We start from the raw sequence: 22,039 nt of genomic DNA, 5'->3' as shown, positions 1-22,039 counted from the left end.
TGTGACCCGGAAGAGCGGATGCATCTGAGCCAGTCGAAGAGGAGCTAAGTCCGGCGGTGATGACACAGAGCCGAATACGACCAGTGTGGGACATCAGCACGTAGACCGGAATACAACATACAGTCACGGCTCATAAGCCGATTAGTAACAACAACTCACAATACCAATGGTGACACGAAAGACAAAGCACAACGGCTCGATGGCCGAATATGCAACAGATGGCTACCGGAGACACAGTGATGGATCGGATCTGCGCCGAAAACGATGGAGACAACGGCTGTAAAGCCACTGTAGTTGGCTGTAGAGCCATCTAAGGCTGTTGGAGACGATGACCAAAAAAGGAGGCGTGGCCGGCGCAGAGTGCCACAGGGAGTGCACGACGACAGCGGCCCGGAGGTCTGAGGCAGCGGTGAGATCTGCCCAAGACTGCCCGCGGCGTTGATGACTCACACACGGGAGAGAAAAGGGGTGTTAGTGACCGGCGGGATAGCCCCCGCGTGACGGCGTCGGCGTAGTCGGGGTGGTCGATGTCGGCCTCGTGCGTACGCTTCCTCCAGTGGATAGCGGCGACTTCCGATCACTAAGGCAGGCCTCCCCCTCTTCTCCCTCGATGGCGACGAACTGCTGCCGAGAAGGGAATCCAGCCAAAAAACATCACTGCAGCGTTGGAAAAAACCCCCAATCAGAGAGAAAGAGGGGGAAAGCAGAGGAGCTGGAGGCTCGCCGGCGACGAAGGAGTGGGCTATGCTGATTGGCTGGGCTGCGGTGATGTGGAGCAAAGGGACGATGACGGCGGCACAGCGAACACACAAGCCGAAAAACCTCCCTCTCTACCCGAAGAACAGGGCCACCTATAAACTCCAAAGCCCGAATAATGAAAAGACCCAAACGCCGAAGCGATAGCCGCTGATGTCAAAGGGCGTGCATGGGAGCTGCTGCTGCTGCTGCAACGAACGTAACTGCATGTTGTCTTTAGAAATAATTGACTCGATCGAACAACTCCACCTCTTCTACTCCAGTCGATCATCTTTTGATATCATATCATCCTTCAGCAAACTGTGGCATATGCCAAATAAATGCGAGAGCGAACACCCACCTACCTTTGTTAAGCCCGCGGCGTGTAAGAAACTGATCGCTTCCCTAGCTCCTTCAATTAGGGAGTGTCTTCTACGCTCCACCAACCCTCAACACTCTCCTGTACACAACCAACAAATTTAGCATCGAACTACCCACACCACATTTGTCACGCACGGGAACAAGGAAAGGAACACGGGCTTCCTTGGAAGGAACAACTACTTGTAGCTCTCGTCCATCCACTCAACTGCAGATCAATAATCTGCTCTTTAAAACCTAGCTCATAATTAATTATATCATGAAAATTGTCTAATTTGAAAACAAAAACAGGATTGGATGAGTTGTAGCCCACCTATTAAGCAACTGCTCCACACTTCTCAATCCTCACTCGCTGCATGCTTTGTCTTCACTATGCCATTTACTCTCATTTTGCACGCACGAAGAGGAGGGAGCCCACCACCCTGATCTCATCCTCTCGATATAATTAAACCCATCCATGGCCAATGTAAACCTTCTTCTCTACCAAAACGAGCTTCCTGCCATGGCATCGACCGATTGTAATCCCAAACCTCTCCTCCTTGTCTTCCTCCTCTTCTTACTCCTCCTCCTCGCTCCGCCTCTACAGGCCAGGAAGCTGATCCACTTGGGGAAGGAGAAGAAGGTTAATGATCCGTCCATGAAGCAAGCTCTGCTTCCTACTGCATCCAGATCAAGCTCTGCTTCCTCTTCTCCCAGCTCAAAGAATAGCGAACTCGACCCGATGCTGGGGTCGGTCCCCAGCCCCGGAATCGGACATTAACTACTACTTCTTCTTCTTCTTCCCTTTATATCTCATTCAAAAGATTTTGTAGGAGTGGTAGTTCCATTGTCTTCTTCTTCCTTGCAGGGTGTGGATATATATATGGTGTTGTCACTCCGATTTGTTCTTTCATTGGATTTAATTTGGTTCAGTTTGCACCGAGAGAAAGTGTGTACAAAGATACATAATTAAAGTATTCTGAAAAAGAATCCAAGTAGTATTTGAGCCGTGATTCAACTTCTTCTCATGTTTCTACTTCTTCTTCTGTTCAATTTGCTCATTAATTATAATTCCTGCAACAAATCCACCTCTTGTACATGTGAAAACTAAAGATTGTTCATGACAAGTATTGACCACTAAAAAGCAATCAAAGTCGTACACCCTTGGCCTTTTAAAATTCAACTACCTATCAATACTCTGTAGCATGCATAATGTTTGGCATTAATTACTGTGAATAAGATGGAGACTCGGAAACCTGGAACGGAAGCATCATCTTGAGATAGAATGTAAGCAATAATAATTGAGTTTACCGATTTAAATGATTGATTAATAGGGTACAACTAGGTTGATTGGATCAACGTAAGGCTACTAGCTAGCTAGTGAGACTACATGAGTTATTTTTGGCTGAAATGGACAAGTCAACCATTTAATCGTGAGTTGTAATTAACTAAATGATGATGATATGATGAAGAAAATGGTTGACTTTGCTTTTCATTCTTAAAATTCGCATGATTTATTGGATGGATGGAGTTTGGTAATTTACTTATTGAACCGAAGACGAGGGAACACATCAAATCAATTGACCTTGCTGCAATTCAATCTGATCTGTCCCCTCGTCCCCGTAAGCGGGCTTATGGCTCCCATCCTGACCATCGCCGCCGCGAAGTCGGCGCTGAAAGCGGACGTGTTGCTGCTGTACTGCCGCACCAGCGCGTCCTGCGTCCCGTTGTTGAAGAGCTCCTGGTCCGAGTGCAGGAGCCCCTGCCTCACCACCAGATTCTGGTAGTACTTGTTGTCGAAGGTGGTGGCGCTCTGCACGTCGAGCGGCGCCAGGGTTGCGTCACCGCCGGAGGACGGGCAGCTCATTTTTCGGAGCGACGCGAAGGAGGCGTTCACGTTGGCGTCGTTGTAGATGTGCGATCGGAAGGTGGCGCAGCGGGCCTGGCCGATTGTGTGCGCGCCGGAAAGCGCGGTCATGTCGCGCGCGCTCAGGCTCTTGGCGGAGAAGGCGGAGATAAGCTGGGCGAGGCTGGATCCCGGCGAGGGAAGGTTGCTGTTTGCCGCGCTTTGGCTCGCCGTGGTGGCGTCCCGCCGCCCCAGCTCCACCTTCCACGTCGGCCCACCAAGCTGCACGAGTCGCATTCATAACTTTAATCTATCGCTATTTCTTCTTTAGAAAATTGTCGGGATGGGAAAACTGACGAGGACTACGGCATCGCGAGCGGCGACGGCGAGGATGTCAGCGCAGGAGACGGTGGCTTTGCAGGCGGCTTCGACGTTGGATTTGATGGTGTCGATGACATCGTAACCGCGGACGGAGTTGGCGTTCGGCCCGGCGTTCTTCTCGCCGGTGAAATTGGCCGTGCTATCCAAAAGAATCGATCCGTCGCAGCCCTGAGAAAGCACGTGTATATATCTATCAAACATACAATTAACACGTCAATATGTTGAAACAGAATGCTCTGCTTTACGTACGTTGACGAAGCAGTCATGGAAGAAGAGGCGGAGAATGGACGCGCCCATCCTCGCCTCCTTGTTCACAGCTTGCGTCATGGCCGACCGCACGATACCCTCGAGATTGGAGCACGTTGTGTTGTAGAACGTCGGCGACAGTTGCCCGTGGGCGACGCCGGCCGCCGCCAACACGGCAACGACGAAGCAGAGGGCGAGGATTCTGCCACACACTCTGGCCATAACGTAACGGGTCAGCTCACTCTGCTACAGATGACAAGCGCTCTCGGACATGAACTCGGAGTATATATAGTGCTCTTAATTGCATGCCTCTGAAACTTCAAACATTGCTGCGCTCAATTTCTGCAGATAACGATCGAGCAGGACAAGGAGTCAGGAGCGCAGTTCCTGGAGACTTCCTTCTAGTCAAATGGAAGAACAGCTCGCGGGCACATGCAGCACCGCCACTCGATTGGATGTTCGTGACAAGAGGGGAGTGCCTCTGGTCCATCCATGTTACCAACTCCAGTTGTTCCCCTTCGGACACTAATTAAAACAGCGAGTGCTTCGATGTTGTCCTGTTTGGACAAATTGGTCTTCAGATTCATGGCGTGCTGTTCCTGTATATTGTGGGACTGCGATGTGCACGCAATATTTGGAATCGTTCGAGGTGCGGTGGTCTGGGGCCTAGTGCATTATAATCGAATCATCTGGTGAATTAACAAGTCACTGAAAATCTTGACGCCATGGCCGAGCTTTTCAAGCACGGCAACAAGTTGAAGGAGAGACAGAGGGTGTCTGTATTATAACTCGCAAACACGAGACAAAGCGGAAGTGCGGGACGATGTCTTCCGATTCGGTGGTATCGGTGCGTAGTGAGTATTTTAATTTCTTGGAACTGCACATGTTGCGATGAGTTGGTATGGTTCTGGAACATATTTTTGAAATATAAAATAAGTAGATCTAAAGAAAAATCGGACACGTGAGCACGTGTGTGGGTGTTACCCACTTGCAATAGATTAAATTTATGATTAAAATTTAAAATTAAATTTAGAAAAATCAGTGGATTCCGAGGAAGGTCTATCATTCACCGTCTTTTTTGAAAGAGATTAAATCTATTGATTTCATTGATTAAATATAAATATTAAAAATAATCTTATGTTAATTTAACAAAATAATAAAAAATAGACAATCCAACTCCTCATTTTAGAAAAGAAAATGACGTGGTCAAAAATTATTATTGATTAAAACAACTACCTAACATCAACTAACAAATAGTTTAAATAGTCTTGAAAATCTAAAAATACAATAGACTAAAATTATTCAGAACAATAGAAAATTTTAAAAGATATTTTTTATCTAAACCTGAACTGTTAACCAATTATACCCTAGAGCCAGTTCTATACATATAAAAGGAAATAAATATACAGACGCATAGCGGGATGCAATGAAAAATTTTAGTCTCTTAAAAAAGGTAGATCCGCTACCTTAGCGGTCCCCTAGTACCGGCCCCATGGATATGGAGGGAGATTCATATAGGTACATAGGTCATAGGCGCATGGCGGGGTAAACCCCAGGTCGTCAGTTCCTGAGAATCGACCCTTGACCATTACGTCAGAGATACCATGCGCCCACCGTCTGCGCTACGCCCTGGGGGCGAAATTTTAGTCTCTTAAGATTTATCTATCCGTGGGCGCCGATCAGTGCTAAGACTCTGGACTACGCTGCTCCGAATCACTATTTTTGAGACTTGAGCACTTCTGAGTCACACACGACAGTAACTTTAGTCAAAAATGAATGTCTCTTGACGGTCGATTAGAGGGTGAATAACATGAAATAAAAAATAAGATTTTTCTTAGCTTTTTAATTAAGTTAAATTAAAAAATACTGGCATAAAATAAAATTTAATTAAAGAAAAAAAGAGGTAGATCGTTTACTTGATTACAACATAGGTGTTTGTTAATCCAAGGTAAATAAAGCTCACTAAAAGTCTTCTCTTACAGCAGTTAAAGCACTTAATTACAAAGCTAAATGGAAAGAGAATTAATTACAAGTGTTGTTGTTTAACTTATAAAATACAACCCTGTTGTTTAACTTATAGAATCCGGGTTGTATTTATAGTTTTGATTGGGGCACCTGGACGGATTCCAGGTGTCTAGACGTGAATAGAATTTTATCCGCGTCGTATTGGATTGTGACAATGCATATTTCGATAAACTTTCAATTCTAGGCGCCCGGACCGGGTCGACATATCCCTTCGGGTGAGGCAGCCAAGGGAGCACCCAAGTGATCTGGGGGCCGACACTTGGTCCAGGTGCCCGAACCCAAAAGTCAACATCCGGTTGACTTTTTGGTCCATGTCTTCCACTCCGGTTCCGCTAACTTGGGTGATTTCGATCATCCGGAATAAGACTCACCCGAACCCATTTTTCGACCTCCAAGCAATCTTCCGCTCTGGCTTCTCGTCCCTCAGAAATGCCACGCGCCTCCTTCTCGTCTGCCAGCGTACTCTTCCGCAACGCCTCGTCCCTCAGACGCACCGAGCCCGTCGACTCTCTCCTGTGTCGTCCTTCTCGTTAGTTGCGTCTTTCGCTCGACTTCCTATGCTTCTAAGTTTCTGCACACTTAGACACAGAGCATCAAAACGCAACAGGACTTAACCTGACTTGGTTGATCACAACAAAATTATCACAGGATACTTATAATTTTTTTCTTTTTGATGTGAGCAACCCAAGTTAAGTTAGGGTAAATCAAACATAAATAACAGTAAGGTAATAATTTTTGCAAGTACAAAATGTGTAAAAAATTAAATAAATTTACCCTCCCCTAGACTTAATTTTACTTCTCCCCCTTTGATCACATTAAAAAAATAGGGTACTTTAAAATGACTTGGAAGTAAGTCCAAAATAAAGTCTAAGAGAAAATACTATAATAGCGATTATCCAGGAAATCATGAAAGTTTAAATTTCAATAAAATCTTGACTTTAATTAGTTATAAACACATTTTGAAAAATAATAATTTGAAAAATATTTTTTAAATATTGAAAGATTCTGAAAATTAGGGGTTGAACAGACATATATAAAGCAGATATAAAATTTTATACAAACTTTTATACAAACGAGTTAATTTAATTAGAAAACAAATTTTTAAAAAAACTTAAAATTTAAAAATACCTTTTTGAGTAAATAATAAATATTTTTAGATTGGGCAAATTAAAAATTTTTTATAACAATTAACTATTTAACAGTTAGTTTATTAAGTATTCATTTCAATAATTGACTTCGAGGTTATGGCGAGGCATTAAATCTTCTTGGATATTGGAACAACAACCACTTCTATACAAAGCCTTTTAAAGAAATTAAACATTTAATTTTCTTTCTATAAATTGTAACTTTAAAAAAAAATAATTTATTCTAAGCAGGATTTGGGAACCCAATATAGGCTTCTTCCTATTGGACTGATCAAATATCTTTTAGGACCATATTTTGATAATAACTTTCTAATTTGATCCTAATGATATCTAAAATACCAATTTAATCCTTGATAATAATTAGAATATGAGCATGCAGATTTTTTTTAAATTTTTCTATTTGTTCATTTAAATTAGCATTTTCAATTTTTAATTTATCAAACTCCTCTATTAAGCAAGATTTTGCTAAGATTCTTTTTATCTCTAAGTTTTCGTTTTTTTTTTTTTGGTTTTTAATTTATACATTACTTTAGTCATAGATTTAATGCCAAAGTAAATTTAATCAAGAGGTAAGAGACATACCTCACTTACCATGTCAAATCTATCTGAAGCTTGATTCTCCCCTTTCTTCGCTGCATTTATCTGATGTCACTCCCCCTTCATCGATGCTGGCTTCTGAGGAACTTTATTCTTTGTGAATAGCCATCAGTGCTAGTCCGGCGTATGCTTCTATTTCTGACTCAGATGACGAGCTTTCGTCCCAAGTGACCTTGAGATTCTTATGTTTGTTTTGCTGGGGCCTTTGCTTTTTTCCTTTTTGAGCTCCAGGCAGTCCTCCTTTATGTGTTCTTCTTTTTGACACTGGTAGCATCGAATCTTCCTTCTATTTCTTTGATTTTTTCTGTTATGCAATTCTTTAAATTTATTAGACTTAAATTTTATAAAACTTTTTTACCATGTACGCTCCTTAGTCTCCTTCCAGATCTGAGTCTGACTCAGGTTCGTCCTTCTTGGTGGCTCTTAGTGTCAGATTCTGGCTTGACTCTACTGTTGTACCTGCACATCAAGTCTCATGTAATTCTAAAATCCATTCGGGGGTTCTAGGAAAGGTGTTTAGTGCGTAGCGTACTAAGTCCCGGTTGGTTACAGTTTCACTGAGGTTGCCTAGTCCGGTGATCAGTGTAAGGGATCGGTGGCCGGCTAGAAGGGGGGTTGGATAGCTAGGTCACCCCCAATTTACTTTCTTCTCTACAAGGTTAGTTACACAAGCGGAATACGAAAACTAAAGCAATGAAAATAAACAAGTAAGAGCACAAACGCTAACATGATTCCTTACGTGGTTCGGAGATTGCTTGTTCCTACTCCACGGTCCTTGAGGTGGACGAACCTTTGATTCTTCGGTGGATCAATCCCCTGCAATCTCCGGCTAGCGCTTGCTCCTTCTCGGTGGAGCAAACCTCTCACAAGGCTCTCTTCCTCTTACAAGATGAACTTAGGTTTAGGAGGAAGAGAATATGGCTTGGAAGCTTTGGACAAGGACTAGGAGTTATTCAACAAGTATGAGTAACCTCCTTCAAGCCTCAAAGCCTCCTATAAATAAGAGGAGAGAGTTGATCAACATATCAACTCATCTTAGCACCAGTCGACTGGCAAAACCATCAGTCGACTGGTGCTGCCGTTGGAGGTAGCCAACGGCTACTTTGTAGCACCAACGACTTGCCAACGGTCATTTACCAGTCGACTGCTAAAACATGCAGTCGACTGATCCATACTGACCGAACGAACAGAACCATTCTGTTCGCGCCCAGTCGACTACACGGTCAACTACACCAGTCGACTGCTACAGTACTGCTACAGTGCGCTGCAGTAACGCTATAGTACTGCTACAGTAAAACCCTAAAATTAGTATTTTACTCCGAGTACAATTTCTCATGCACTCGTACCCTCACCCTTACGACTCATTTGACACTTCCTTTGCAGCTTTAACCTCTTGCCTTCAAGCCTACTTCCTTTGACTCTCGTCCCTTGGATGCATTCAAGCCCGCGGCTCGTCCCCAATGTCATCCTTCGCGTATGCCTCGAAGTCGCTTCCCTCGGCCCTTGTCCTCGCTGCCTTATCCACGGTCCCTCGGATGCTTCATCCTTCACCGGACCCGAAGCCATCAACCTGAGTCACATGTGTATTCTGCAAATCTGCACAACTCAAATACACATATCAAATACAAGGGTGAACCTAACTTAAACTCTTTGACACACACATCAAAACCATGATCGTACCAATCAAACTTAGGTCGATTGCATCAACAATCTCTCCCTTTTTGATGTGTGACAATATGTTTAAGTTAGACATAAATATCAACATGAAAATTAGAAGCAATATGTAAACATGAAGCATAATACCCAAGCTCCCCCTTAACATATGCTCTCAACTATAATTTTCAAGTTTTACACATAGTTAGGTTTCTAACGTAAACCTTCCCTTTTCTCTCCCTTTGACACCATCAAAAATTGTACCAAATATGTACACATACTATGGTATCAATGTGGACTTATAAATACTCAAAACCAGCTCTTGAAGGTGCTGGAAACCAGCTACCAGTCGACTGCTATCTGTCGCAGTCGACTGGCACAAATCAACCCGAATTTCAGCATTTTACAGCTAACTTCAGAAATGCATAAAAAATTCTAGAAAATTCAAAAAATCATGAAATTTTGAACACATATTTCTTATAATGTTCTTTAACAAGGAAAAATATGTTTCCATGAAAATTCATAATATTTTTGAAGTTTTGATAAAAACTCAAACACCTTGAAAAATACTTAAGTTTGTATCAAATTAAACCTTAGTTTTGAATTCATATGTTTCAAAATAACTATCCACTGTAAATAAAACATAGAATTGTTTTCAAAATATTTGAAATGTCCAACTATGATCTATGGGCAAGATGTCCATTAATTAAACATTTGCTTTCCCCATAGTTGGTCTATGATCACTAAAAATTGATACATCACATAACTCATCAAAACGCCATAAGCATAAGTAAATTATTAGTATCATCCTATTATCTCACATTTATGGTTGGAAAATCATGCAAGTCATTGTGAGATAAGGTATAATGGTAACCTCTACTTAGCCCCCCTTGATTATGACTTTCTATCAAGGCTAAGTGCTCCTCCTTAAGGTCTCAAGTCAACCATCTTTCAAGTATTTGAATAATTATTTCTTATGGTTGACTTGACCTAAAATCCTCTAACCCTTGAGAATTGATTTTGGCACCCAATAGAAATTCTTTCTAATTGGGTTAACCAAATATTCCTTGGGGATCCATTTTCTATCTATGGTCTTGGTTTTTGATTGCCCCCTAGCAAGTAGACAATGGTAGGTCTTTTCATTGTTGAATTCATTGTATCCTAACCCATTTTTCTTAAAACTTGCCCTTTGGCTCCCAATGATCACGTTTAGGGTTTTAGAGTCAATTTCAAATTTTCTAAGGGCATTGGTAAGATATTCTACATTTTCCCTTAATTTTCTATTTTCTTCTTCTAAACATGAATCATTTGAAGAATTAGAAGAATCATGCATATTGTTGTCCTTAAAACACATGGATTCTAATCTTTCTTTAAGCATGTAAATATCATTTTTCAAGGATTTATTTTTCATTTTAGCTTTAAACAAATCATCATTTGTACTTGAAATAATTTTGATTAAAATATGGGGAGGAAGATTATGTATCTCACTTACCGAGAAGTCCGAATCCGAAGTTTGACCTCCCCCTTCACTTGAGCTCCCCTCTTCATCTTCACTTGAGCTCTTTCCCTCTTCATTTTCGGATGAGGTGGAGGCTATATCATCAATTCCCATTAGCGCAAAATTGACTACATGGTGCTCTTATTCCTCCGATGATGATGAAGGATCATCCCATGTTGCTTTTAGGTTTTGAGCCTTCTTCCCCTTTTCTTTTGTCTTCTTCTCCTCCCTCTTCTTCCCTTCCTTCTTCTTCAAGAGAGGACAATCATCTCTTATGTGTCTCTCTCCTTGGCAATTGTAGCAAAGTACCCTCCTTGTTCTACTTTTGCTTCTTGAGCTTTTTCTAGCATGAGATTTGTTAGTAGAAAACCTTTTAAATGTCCTTCTCATTTTTCTTACCATATACGCCTCTTGATCACTATCCATTGAGGCGCTTGATTCTTCGGAGTCGGAGGATGGTGGAGATGAAGATTTCTTCTTCTTTCCCTTTCCCTTGTTTGCCACAAGAGCTACTCCTCTTGATCTATGAGCTTCTCCATCTAACCCTTCAACTCTTGTTTCGTGAAGCTCCATTGTTAAGAAGAGTTCATCTAGAGAGGATTTCTCTAGGTCCTTTGATATGTAGTATGAATCTACAATGAAACTCCAAGTTGTGGTTCTTGGGAAAGCATTTAGGGCTTTCATCATCATGTCTCGATTTGAAAGTGTCTCACTTACACTTGTTAGTCCATAAATAATTTCCTTAATTCTAGAATGTAAAATTGATACCTTTTCTCCTTTCTCAAGCTTGATATTGTTGAGTTGAGTTCGAAGGAGGTCTCTTCTTGCCAATTTCGCTTCCGATGTCCCTTCATGAAGCTCCACTAGCTTTTCACATAACTCCTTGGCGCTTGAGTAGGTTCCAACCCTTATTATTTCTTGTTGGGGAAGAACATTGTGTAGATGATGTATAGCCTTAGAATTCGCTAAATGTTCTTCCCTTTGTTTCTTGCTCCACCTTGTTTTCTCAAGTATCTTATTGTCTTGATCCCTAGGCACTTTAAAACCATTTTCCATGATTAGCATTATGTCAAAATCGGTTTCGAAAAATACCTCCATTCTCTTCTTCCACCAAGAGAAGTTCCCTTCGAATTTAGGTGGATAAATGTTTGAGACGGCCATTTTGATGAAGTGCTCTTCTCAATGATTAGTCCGTTGAAGGGCGTCCTCGCTCTGATACCACTTGTAAGGGATCGGTGGCCGACTAGAAGGGGGGTTGGATAGCTAGGTCACCCCCAATTTACATTCTTCTCTACAAGGTTAGTTACGCAAGCGGAATACGAAAACTAAAGCAATGAAAATAAACAAGTAAGAGCACAAATGCTAACACGATTCCTTTACGTGGTTCGGAGATTGCTTGCTCCTACTCCACGGTCCTTGAGGTGGACGAACCCTTGATCCTTCGGTGGATCAATCCCCGGCAATCTCCGGCTAGCTCTTGCTCCTTCTCGTTGGAGCAAACCTCTCACAAGGCTCTCTTCCTCTTACAAGATGAACTTAGGTTTAGGAGGAAGAGAATATGACTTGGAAGCTTTGGACAAGGACTAGGAGTTATTCAACAAGTATGAGTAACCTCTTTCAAGCCCCAAAGCCTCCTATAAATAAGAGGAGAGAGTTGATCAACATATCAACTCATCTCGGCACCAGTCGACTGGCAAAACCAACAGTCGACTGGTGGTACCATTGGAGGTAGCCAACGGCTACTTTGCAGCACCAACAGCTTGCCAACGGTCATTTACCAGTCGACTGCTAAAACATGCAGTCGACTGATCCATACTGACTGAATGAACAGAACCATTCTGTTCGGGCCCAGTCGACTGCGCGGTCGACTGCACCAGTCGACTGCTAAAACATGCAGTCGACTGCTACAGTACTGCTACAGTGCGCTGCAGTAACGCTATAGTACTGCTACAGTAAAACCCTAAAATTAGTATTTTACTCCGAGTATAATTTCTCATGCACTCGTATCCTCACCCTTACGACTCATTTGACACTTCCTTTGCAGCTTTAACCTCTTGCATTCAAGCCTACTTCATTTGACTCTCGTCCCTTGGATGCATTCAAGCCCGCGGCTCGTCCCCAATGTCATCCTTCGCGTATGCCTCGAAGTCGCTTCCCTCGGTCCTTGTCCTCGCTGCCTTATCCACGATCCCTCGGATGCTTCATCCTTCACCGGACCCGAAGCCATCAACCTGAGTCACATGTGTATTCTGCAAATCTGCACAACTCAAATACACATATCAAATACAAGGGTGAACCTAACTTAAACTCTTTGACACACACATCAAAACAATGATCGTACCGATCAAACTTAGGTCGATTGCATCAACAATCAGCTCCTTGATCTTCACATGCAATTCAGCTACCTTCTCACCTTTTTCTAGACGGATGCTCGTCAGTTTGTTCCGAAGAATGTCCCGTTGTGCGAGTTTTGCTTCGGATGTTCCTTCATGGAGTTTCAAAAATTTCTCCCAAAGGTCTTTTGCCGATGTGTAGCTTCCGATACAATTTACTTCTTGAATTGGTAATACACTTAAAAGGTGATATTCCACTTTGCTGTTGGCTACGAAATCACTTTGCTCCTTTTTCATCCAGAGGTACTCTTCTTTCTCTACGCCTTGTTAATCTTTTGGAACTGTAAAACTGTACTTAATTATTAAAAGAATTTCAAAGTCAGTTTTTAGGAATACCTCCATTCGGCGTTTCCAGTATGAGAACTCCCGCTCGAACTTGGCAGGATGAGGTTTGGTCCGACCATTAATTTTGCTTCGGTCGGTGGTTAGTCCTTCTGAAGTGTCCTTGCTCTGATTCCAATTGAAGGTCCATTGGCGACCGACTAAAGGAGGAGGGTGAATAGCCTGAAATAAATAATAAAACATTTATTATTTTTTCAAGCTAAATTAATAAACATTTGCATAAAAAGAAACTTAATTAAAGAAAGAAAGAGGTAGATCATTTACTTGATTACAACATAGGTGATTGTTAATCCAAGGTAAGTCTCACTAAAAGTCTTCTTTAGGCGAAGAATCCTCTTATAGCAGTTGAAACACTCAATTACAAAGCTAACCGGAGAAAGAGAATTGATTACAAGTGTTGTTGTTTAGATTCTAGGATCAGGGCTGTATGTATAGCCCTGATCGAGACACCTGGATGTGTTCTAGACGATTGGACGTGGATAGAATTTTATCCATATCGTACCGGATTGTGACAACGTGCATAGCATTTCGATAAACTTTTAATTCCGAGTACCCGGAAGGGTTCCGGGCGCCCAGACTGAGTCGACATAGCCCCTCGAGCGAGGCGCCTAGGGGGCACCCAAGTGATCTGAGCACCCGGACCCAAAAGTCAACACCAAGTTGACTTTTCGGTTCAGGTCTTCCGCTCCGATTCCGCTCGCTTGGGTCCAGTTCTTCCGCTCTGGCTCCGCTCACTTGGGTAATTTCGACCATCCGGAATATGGCTTACCCGTACCCATGTTACGGTCTTCAAGTAGTCTTCCGTTCCAGCTTCTCGTCCCTCCGAAACGTCGCGCGCCTCCATCTCGTCCTCCAGCATACTCTTCTGCAACGCCTCGTCCCTTAGACACACCGAGCCCATCGACTTTTTTCGGTGTTGTCCTTCTCGCTAGCTGCGTCTTTCACTCGTCTTCCTGTGCTCCTAAATTTCTGTACACTTAGACACAAGACATCAAACATAACAGGATCTAACCTGACTTGGTTGATCACAACAAAACTACCACAAGATATTTACAAAAGTTCCCATTCTTAGAATTAAATTAAAAGCACAAATTAAATTTTAATACTTTTCATCCTTAAAAAAAATAAAGGAAAGCGGTAAACAAACAAATTGATTTTTATTTTTTATAAATATATTAATCAGGTAGATCAATTTTATAAAAATGACTGAACCCCTTCTTTGTCTAGTTGAATTGAGAGATTAGACCAAGACGCCAGGATGCATCATTCTTACAACAATTTGCAATCATTCTTTTCATTGCTTATGATATTTCTACAGTGACAAACAAAATTGAAAAGAATTTCTCGATTAAGCAACAAAAAAACACAATTAGTTGCGTGTTAAAGATGGCCAGAGTTTATCATGATGCTCTGGGATTCTTTCCTCAAAATGCAGGAAAATGGCTGCATATGTACAAGTCCCAGTTACAGTTAACAGACACAAGACAGAAGTGAACAAATAGGACTACTCTAGCAACCAGTCCAAGTTGAAACTTTCTTCAGCTACCTGGACACGTAGATCTGGTATATCTCTTTCTGCCTCTTTCCATAACAAAGCAATGTCTTCATCACAAATCACATGCCCAAGAGACTTCAAGAATGATGAGGATCTAGGTAGAGTTTTCAATTGAGAACATTCTCTCATATCAATCTTCTCCAAGCTTGTCATATAGCCAAGCTCTTCTGGCAACTCTCGGAGATTAAAGGATTGAGAAATGTCAAGATACTTCAAACCTTTCATCCGGCAAATAGACAGAGGTAAGTTCTTCAGAGAAGGGCAAGCATACACTCTTAGAATCTCTAGGGAACTTAGCTTGCCAAATTCACATGGCAGCTCAGACAAATCATGACAGTTAGAGATACTTAGACACTCGAGTGAGTTGATGTCACAGATGCAAGAGGGAAGCTCGGTGACATCGATGCAATGATCTATTGTGAGATGAGATAGACGAGGAAGCGTCGATGAAAGATCCACCTTAGATCCTCTGAGGCTGTCATTTAGTTCACATAGAACAAGAGATACTTTTCTCAAGTTGTTCAAGCGAACTGTGGACTTTGGCAATGGTGGGACGGATATTTTCTCAAGCCAAAGGCTTCTCAAGTTACTTAAAGGTGTGAATACAGAGCAATTCTGGAGCGATGTGCATGATGTGCCATAGTTGATCAAGATCAGAGCCCTCAGCTTAGGCATAGTACTGAGGAATGGCGGTAAGAAGTAAACATCAGCACAAAAACTCAAAATTAGTACTTCGGCTTTGGGAAAATGCATCTGAAACCAATCAGTTTCTTTCATTTCACCTGAAACAGAGAGGTTGTCAATTTCTAAAGAAGCACAATTCTAATTTTTCAACCATGCAATGGAAAGTAATTTTATCTATCCCTATATTGTTAATTAGACGGCACAGAAGAACCAGCCATTTCTTTGTTAGGAATGTAATTTGGAGGCCTAACAATGAGATGCACACCAGATAAATATGCCTAACGACATGAAAATTAATGTTAAAACACTAGTCATTCTATCTGGTTGGCTTTCTACATTCCAGATTTATTGCAAATATAAACTGCAAATATCAACCAAGAGCATGTCATGTGCTGTTATACCACACAAAGTTGAATACCTGTGTTAATGGAAACAATCTGCGCCTCAAACTGATGATCCTTATTTCTCTCCCATTCCTTTGGAAGTTCATTTTCCCTCCTTGCCATAATTAACCTCCGCCGAGTATTTGAAGGCTCCTGATTGTTCACATAAAGAGCTAGGTCACGCAACAAATCATGTTGAGTAACAGAAAGCTCCGTGTAACTGCTATAGATATCTCCAGCTCTGTTCCTGTAGTATGCATAAAATTCAGCCAAGTTAATACTATGAACATTGAAGCCTGAGTGATTCCAAAATTAGATGATTATAGGAACTTACTGTGCATCCTTGCACAGAGTTAAAAGGTTCTTATTTGAAAGCTCCACTAGAATGGCAAAAGCATCTTCTTCATCAAGATCATGGAGCTCCATCCACATGTTAATTAGCACATCTAAAGGGATCCTCTTGTCTTCTGGAAAAGATCCGAGGTCTAAGAAACATTCTCTCACTTTAGCTGACAGAAATTCAATGGATGATGCCATTCGTTCTATCAATTTATTTTCATGGGACTCGCATATAGCTTCTCCTCGAGTGAGCTTATTTTTGGCTCTTAACCAAAATTTTGGAGGTTGATCTCGCAAAGAAGCACCAATTACTTTTAGAGCCAGAGGAAGCCCTTTGCACTTGTCAACAACCTGCATTCAGCATGAAATCCAGTTCAAAACAAACTAACTCTTTGATTTAATAGTCTGAAGAAAATTATCCTAACTGGCGTGTTAAAAATGAGTATCAAAGACTAACAATAAGGTGATCACATTTTTTCCTTTGAAGAAAGAAAAATGGGGGACACTATCAACTAGAGAAACACTATCCAGTTAATCATGTTGCAAATTCTCGTAGAACTACAAATTTGGTTGGTAACTATATGAAAGGGCACCCAATAAGAATATTCTACTAAGATATTTCATAAAAATGAACCTGTCTTTTTTCTTATTTTATAAACACATCACAAAAAATGTGTCAGAATAGTTGAAATATGAATCGGTAACAGTTTCCTTCTGCAACAATGGATTAGGACTGATATGAACAATGAAATTACCTGCTTTACCAACTTCTTGTCAACACTAAATGGTACAGATTTCTGCTCAAAAGCTGCATGACAGAAGAGTGACAAAGCATCCTCTTCTCCCAGCAATTCTATCTCGTAAGTGTTCTTAACAATTGAAGGGAAGTTGAATCGTGAAACCACAAGAATCTTGCATCCCCGAAGGCTGAAAATAAGTTCTTCAAGCTCAGAAAGGGACCACACATCATCCAATACTATGAGAGAGAATCCTTTTTCTATCTGCCCTAACTCCATCTGCCACTTTGGAATTTGATTGTAAGCACCAAGAACCATATTTCCACTAATTTGTTCCCACAGCTTCAACTTTAAACTCTCCAAATTTGGAGATTGCGAGAGGGTGGTGAAGTAAATTCTATCCTTGAAGTAACCTAACGGAAAACAAAACAGAAAAGAAATATAAGAATATACCATCAATTATCGACCTCCATCTAATGTTCTGTAGTAGTGTTCTCTACCAACCACATGACAGAAAGTAAAAAATAAGTGTTATAGCTGAAATATTTTTTCTATCAGCAAGCAACTGGACTAACGATTTGTATTTTCCAGGATAAAGTACTTTGAAATCAATTAACAGTATCAAATTTCCTTAATCAGTCTAAGAAAACCTCCTAAAAAATTGCATATATGATCCATGTTTGAGATTATCATTGAAAAGTACAAAAATTGTGAGAATTCGACCAGAGGAAATTGAAACAACTAAAAACGGTAAGATTGGCTATGAATCAACAGAAACCTTCAATGCGATAAGGACAATATGATTAGCAAACACCCAACCACAAATTAGAAGTTCTGTAAGAACTCTCTCCATTAGAAATGTGGAAAAGGTCCAAACTTCTTCGAGAGTAATTATTTTCATCTTCATTTGAACCATTTGGGAGTGAAAAAGAGTATTTGTACTTGCAATAACATAAGATATTCCGTGGGAGAGCCTTACTTCGAATCTCTGGATCTTTACATATCTCTCTGGCGAGCGTTGTCTTGCCACTCCCTCCGATCCCGAAGATTCCAACCACGGGTGATCTATCACTGCCCTCCATCAGCATCTCCTTCACCTTCTCCTTTCCGATCCTTATTCCGACCCCTACAGGCTTCACCCCTTCTCCGGCCATCATCAACCCGTCCATGATATTCGCAACCGGGTATCCTGAAGATGGTGGTTTCCCCATCGCCACGGGAACCTTCGTAGGAGCCGGAGAGGGAAAAAATCCTTCCATCATCGGGAAACCTGATGATAGAGTATTCCCCATCGCAAACGGTGTCTTAACGGGCGCCATCGGGTCCATCATGTCTGACATCGGGAATCCCGAGAACGGCGCACTCCCGAACGCCACCGGGACTTTCGAAGCGGTGGCCGCCACCGGGGAGGAAGCGGCCATATCGAGGGCCCGCTCGATGCGGTCTAGGCGGGCGGCGCAGTCAACACGGATGTGGTGAACGTCGGCGAGGACATGGACGGGCATATGTCGCTCGATCCAGCGGGATATCCAGCTTTCGATGCCCTCCATCTTTCGAGCAAGCTGCACAGAGCGATAGACATTCCAGCGAGGGGAGGCGGCGGCCTTGCGGGCGAGGTCGAGGGCGAATCGGAGGCGGTCAGCGAGCTCGGATAGCTGAGACTGACGGTGCTGCGGGAGCTCCACACCCGAGTGGCGGATCTCCTGAACGATGGGAAGCAGTGAGTCCACGGAGCGCTTCAGCTGCTCAGCCGCCGGGCGGCAGAGATAGGTTCCTCGGATCACTTTCATGAGCTCCTTAATCAACTCTGTTGCAACCTCACCGGCGAAGGACGAATCCATATCCGCCGCCACGGCGCCACAGCCTCTCGGGCCCAATTCCTTCCAATCGAGATGCCGATGGAACTCTGAGAAACTGCGAGGAAGGAGAGGAAACGATATATAAGCGAGGAGGGTAATAATGTCATTCGGAGATGTCGAAAGGACGATCTTGCCACTTTAGGATAAAAGAGTATCGATTTAAAAATAATGCATCAGAATAAAAAAAATTACTATCACTGGTCTTTTAAGAAATGTACCGCTCAACTTTCATTTGCAAAAAGTAAAGGCTAACTGGACCGGATGATTCAACCCGAGTGCGACAATTGATCTAATTGGATCGATTTAGTTGATTATTGTACGATCGATGATGAAGGATCAAGCGGGTCGGTCCATGAGTTCTAAATTGGCTTGCCGAGTCAAGTGTGTTGGATGATTTAAAAGAAAGAACAAACTCAAGTGGGGCATCGTAACTATTCCAACTCCATGATTTTTTTTTTCACAGGGTATCAAGTTCTCATGGTTTCTAAAATTACGATTCTGATTTTATGTTCTTACGATCCTACGATCCAAAAATACTAAATCTATTCGGAATAAATTGGGATTGAATTATACAAAATCAGTGAAATTAGTATATTTCTATAATCCTATGATAAAATATTTTAAGAGACTATAATTTTTTACTTGAGCTAATACACAATATATTAAATCGAAATTCATTCAAAGCTCTATAATTATTATTAGGCGTAACCTCTAATCGTCCAATTTTAGATAAAAAAATATTATTTATAATTTTCTTTAGGCTTCCAATAATTTTTTCAATATATTAGGGTTATTTTCGTATTTCGTATCTTCATGATTTTGGGACAATTTAAAAAACTTGTTTAAGTTAATATTCAGACAATTTTAATCATTACAAATATTTTTTTCCATTCTTTTCATTAAAATTATAAATTTTGGATGTCTATTTCTATGTTCGTGTTCGAATCAACGAATCAATATCCGATCCTGATCAATCTGATTCTACCAATTTGATCTTATATAGGATCACATGAGGTATTACCACCATGAGGTTTGGGGTTCGAATCTCGGCAAAGCCGAGATAAATACCTCTCTTATGTGTTAGTCACTATTCCAAAGGCTAGTAGCCGTCCGTGATTTACCTCCTCCGTGTTGACCCTGTGACGAGTTGACGGAGACGCTAGGAGCGAACATATTCACCTTTTTTACCACCACAATCCTATAAACTAACTGTGATTTGATTAGTCTTAGACGTCAACATTCCGATCTCATATTTCACTCATCATGTAAATCCACAAAGCCTAGATGTCTAGGGCCCCTAGCACACAATTGCATAAGTACTCTTCTACTAAATGGAGCATCGAAAGTATTCACACAAAATTTATCACATTTTAGACAATACGAGTTGAGATCCTCTGTCCCCAAAATGACATGTCCCCGTGTTCCTTCATTGATCGGACAGATTAAATCATATCTTAAGGATATAATGTATATCACAAGGATATCATGATCGTCCGATCGATGAAGAAATACAAAGACATGTCATTTTAGGGATTGAGGATCTCAACTGGACAATACACAAGTTTAAGGAAGCACAAAACGCAACTAGGGCTTCTTGTGATTTATGTGGAGCCACCTCAAAAAGGAAGAAAAAATCAGGCACTAATTCAGGCCATTGATTTGCAGTCTTAAACAGATCACGGCCGCCCATGGCCATGGGGAGGAGAAAGAGTGCAATGTCTAACACGTCTCGAACCGGAGAATTCAAAGTCAAAAATGGACGCTCACTTTTGAAAAAGATAAGCCGTGCGTGTCTCTTTCTTGCTGCACTCGTTTGTTTTACGCTGACATGTGACACCAATTGATTTTAGGGCCTTACAATAGTTGGCGAGTCTTAATCAAGCACTTTGCTTAAGGAGACTTCCTGAAATACTTCTTTAATACTCTTTGAAAACATCTTTTTATTCATTAACGTCCACTCATTCAGCATAGATTAAATTGTTACAACAACAATATCACATTTGAAAAGGTTATTAGATGGTTAATTTGATTATGAAGTAAGTTGAATTGAAATGCGAAACTTAGGTACAATTATTAAATTGAGAGAATTAAGAGGCGAACTAATTTAAAGACGTGGAACGGTGTTTTGGCCTTTTGCCATGGCAAAGGTTGAATACAATGTATAGCAATCAGATCAACGTCATAGTCAATAAGGACCACAGCAACGACATTTTGTGTCATTATTATCTTCTCATTAGTACTATGACTCACGTTTTCAATCGGTTTCTTATATATATAATTTAGAATTTCACCAATAAAAATTATTATGACACAAATAAAATATATTGAAAAGATAAATACTAAGAATATTTTAGCAATCTTAAATAGGCAAGCACGACATGGGATTTCTAGTTAACTTAAAGTAATTGAATTTATTTAGAATGATAAAATTGTTATATATTTTAGTTTTTATTATTTTTATAATTTATTTAATTTAGTTTAAACCCAGTTGAGTACAATGACTCACAGAGACGGCGGAAACCTTTGAATTCCTTGTCTTCTAGTGGAGGGGCGGTGCTTTTTCTTTTTAGAGGACTCCAAATTACTTTCATAATCGTCTGATGACAGTCTCATAATTTTTAAAATGGGCTAAATCATAGAAAAAATTTATCTAATGCAGCGGCACTTAACGAGATATTTTACATCATTAATATTTAATTTTAAAACCAATTAAAACATTATATCAACTACGTCAATCCGAAGAGGCGTTGATAATCTTCTTGAGAATACATGTCCGAGTCAATATCATCCATCAGACATGGCCTTGGATTCATCATAATCTGTATATTTGACTTTTGTTACGTGGATGATCTGATCAGCAACTTGATTGAAACAATGGCAGAAACTCAAAAATCTTTCTTCAGACACTGATCAGAAGTGGAGGTTAAGGCAAGCTTTAGCACGAAAGTAGAAGTTTAGACAACAATTTGAAACCAAGTTGATAGAGATGAAAAAGGAGATAATGTTAGGTATACTCTACCATTTGCAGATAATAATGGAAGACTATAATATTGGATAATGATAGGAAAGCAATAGTGATTCATCGAAAACCATATATACGATACATCAATTATAAGATCAAGTTATCATGAATCTTTAAGGTAATATTAAAAATCGAAACAATGACTAACAATGTATTTACTTATCGCTGGAGTTCCTGTGAGCATGGAATGATCTTCTACAAAGTATACGGCAATCCGTAATCCATCTTAATGAAAAAGAGAA

The 22,039-nt window shown here is 41.0% G+C and overlaps 2 protein-coding genes across 2 annotated transcripts; both read right to left on the bottom strand.

Moving 5' to 3' along the window:
* Positions 1-2,380: 2,380 nt before the first annotated feature.
* Positions 2,381-3,867, bottom strand: LOC122017047 (peroxidase P7-like). Its single transcript, XM_042574553.1, has 3 exons — positions 3,569-3,867; positions 3,296-3,487; positions 2,381-3,220 (listed from the first exon to the last, which is right to left on the bottom strand). The coding sequence occupies exons 1-3, from the start codon at positions 3,785-3,787 to the stop codon at positions 2,669-2,671; spliced, it is 963 nt and encodes a 320-aa protein (XP_042430487.1). The 5' UTR covers positions 3,788-3,867; the 3' UTR covers positions 2,381-2,668.
* A 10,681-nt stretch (positions 3,868-14,548) lies between these two features.
* LOC121988654 (probable disease resistance protein At4g33300) lies at positions 14,549-18,842 on the bottom strand. The gene is made up of 5 exons (XM_042542200.1): positions 17,896-18,842; positions 16,935-17,329; positions 16,175-16,530; positions 15,876-16,087; positions 14,549-15,555 (listed from the first exon to the last, which is right to left on the bottom strand). Exons 1-5 carry the CDS (start codon positions 18,755-18,757, stop codon positions 14,723-14,725), a joined length of 2,658 nt encoding a protein of 885 aa, XP_042398134.1. The 5' UTR covers positions 18,758-18,842; the 3' UTR covers positions 14,549-14,722.
* Positions 18,843-22,039: the final 3,197 nt, after the last annotated feature.

Source organism: Zingiber officinale, chromosome 1B (genome assembly GCF_018446385.1).
Source record: "Zingiber officinale cultivar Zhangliang chromosome 1B, Zo_v1.1, whole genome shotgun sequence".
Classification (NCBI taxonomy): Eukaryota; Viridiplantae; Streptophyta; class Magnoliopsida; order Zingiberales; family Zingiberaceae; genus Zingiber; species Zingiber officinale.
This window is presented reverse-complemented; position numbering and strand designations above follow the sequence as displayed.

Excerpts from the sequence above, each read along its gene's own strand:
- LOC122017047 (XM_042574553.1), bottom strand. The coding sequence starts at position 3,787 with ATGGCCAGAGTGTGTGGCAGAATCCTCGCCCTCTGCTTCGTCGTTGCC. Across the intron at positions 3,488-3,568 it reads TCCATGACTGCTTCGTCAAC|GGCTGCGACGGATCGATTCT; the intron begins GTACGTAAAGCA and ends GTGCTTTCTCAG. Across the intron at positions 3,221-3,295 it reads CTCGCGATGCCGTAGTCCTC|CTTGGTGGGCCGACGTGGAA; the intron begins GTCAGTTTTCCC and ends CGACTCGTGCAG.
- LOC121988654 (XM_042542200.1), bottom strand. The coding sequence starts at position 18,757 with ATGGATTCGTCCTTCGCCGGTGAGGTTGCAACAGAGTTGATTAAGGAG. Across the intron at positions 16,531-16,934 it reads ACAAGAAGTTGGTAAAGCAG|GTTGTTGACAAGTGCAAAGG; the intron begins GTAATTTCATTG and ends TGCTGAATGCAG. Across the intron at positions 15,556-15,875 it reads GATTGTTTCCATTAACACAG|GTGAAATGAAAGAAACTGAT; the intron begins GTATTCAACTTT and ends TCTCTGTTTCAG.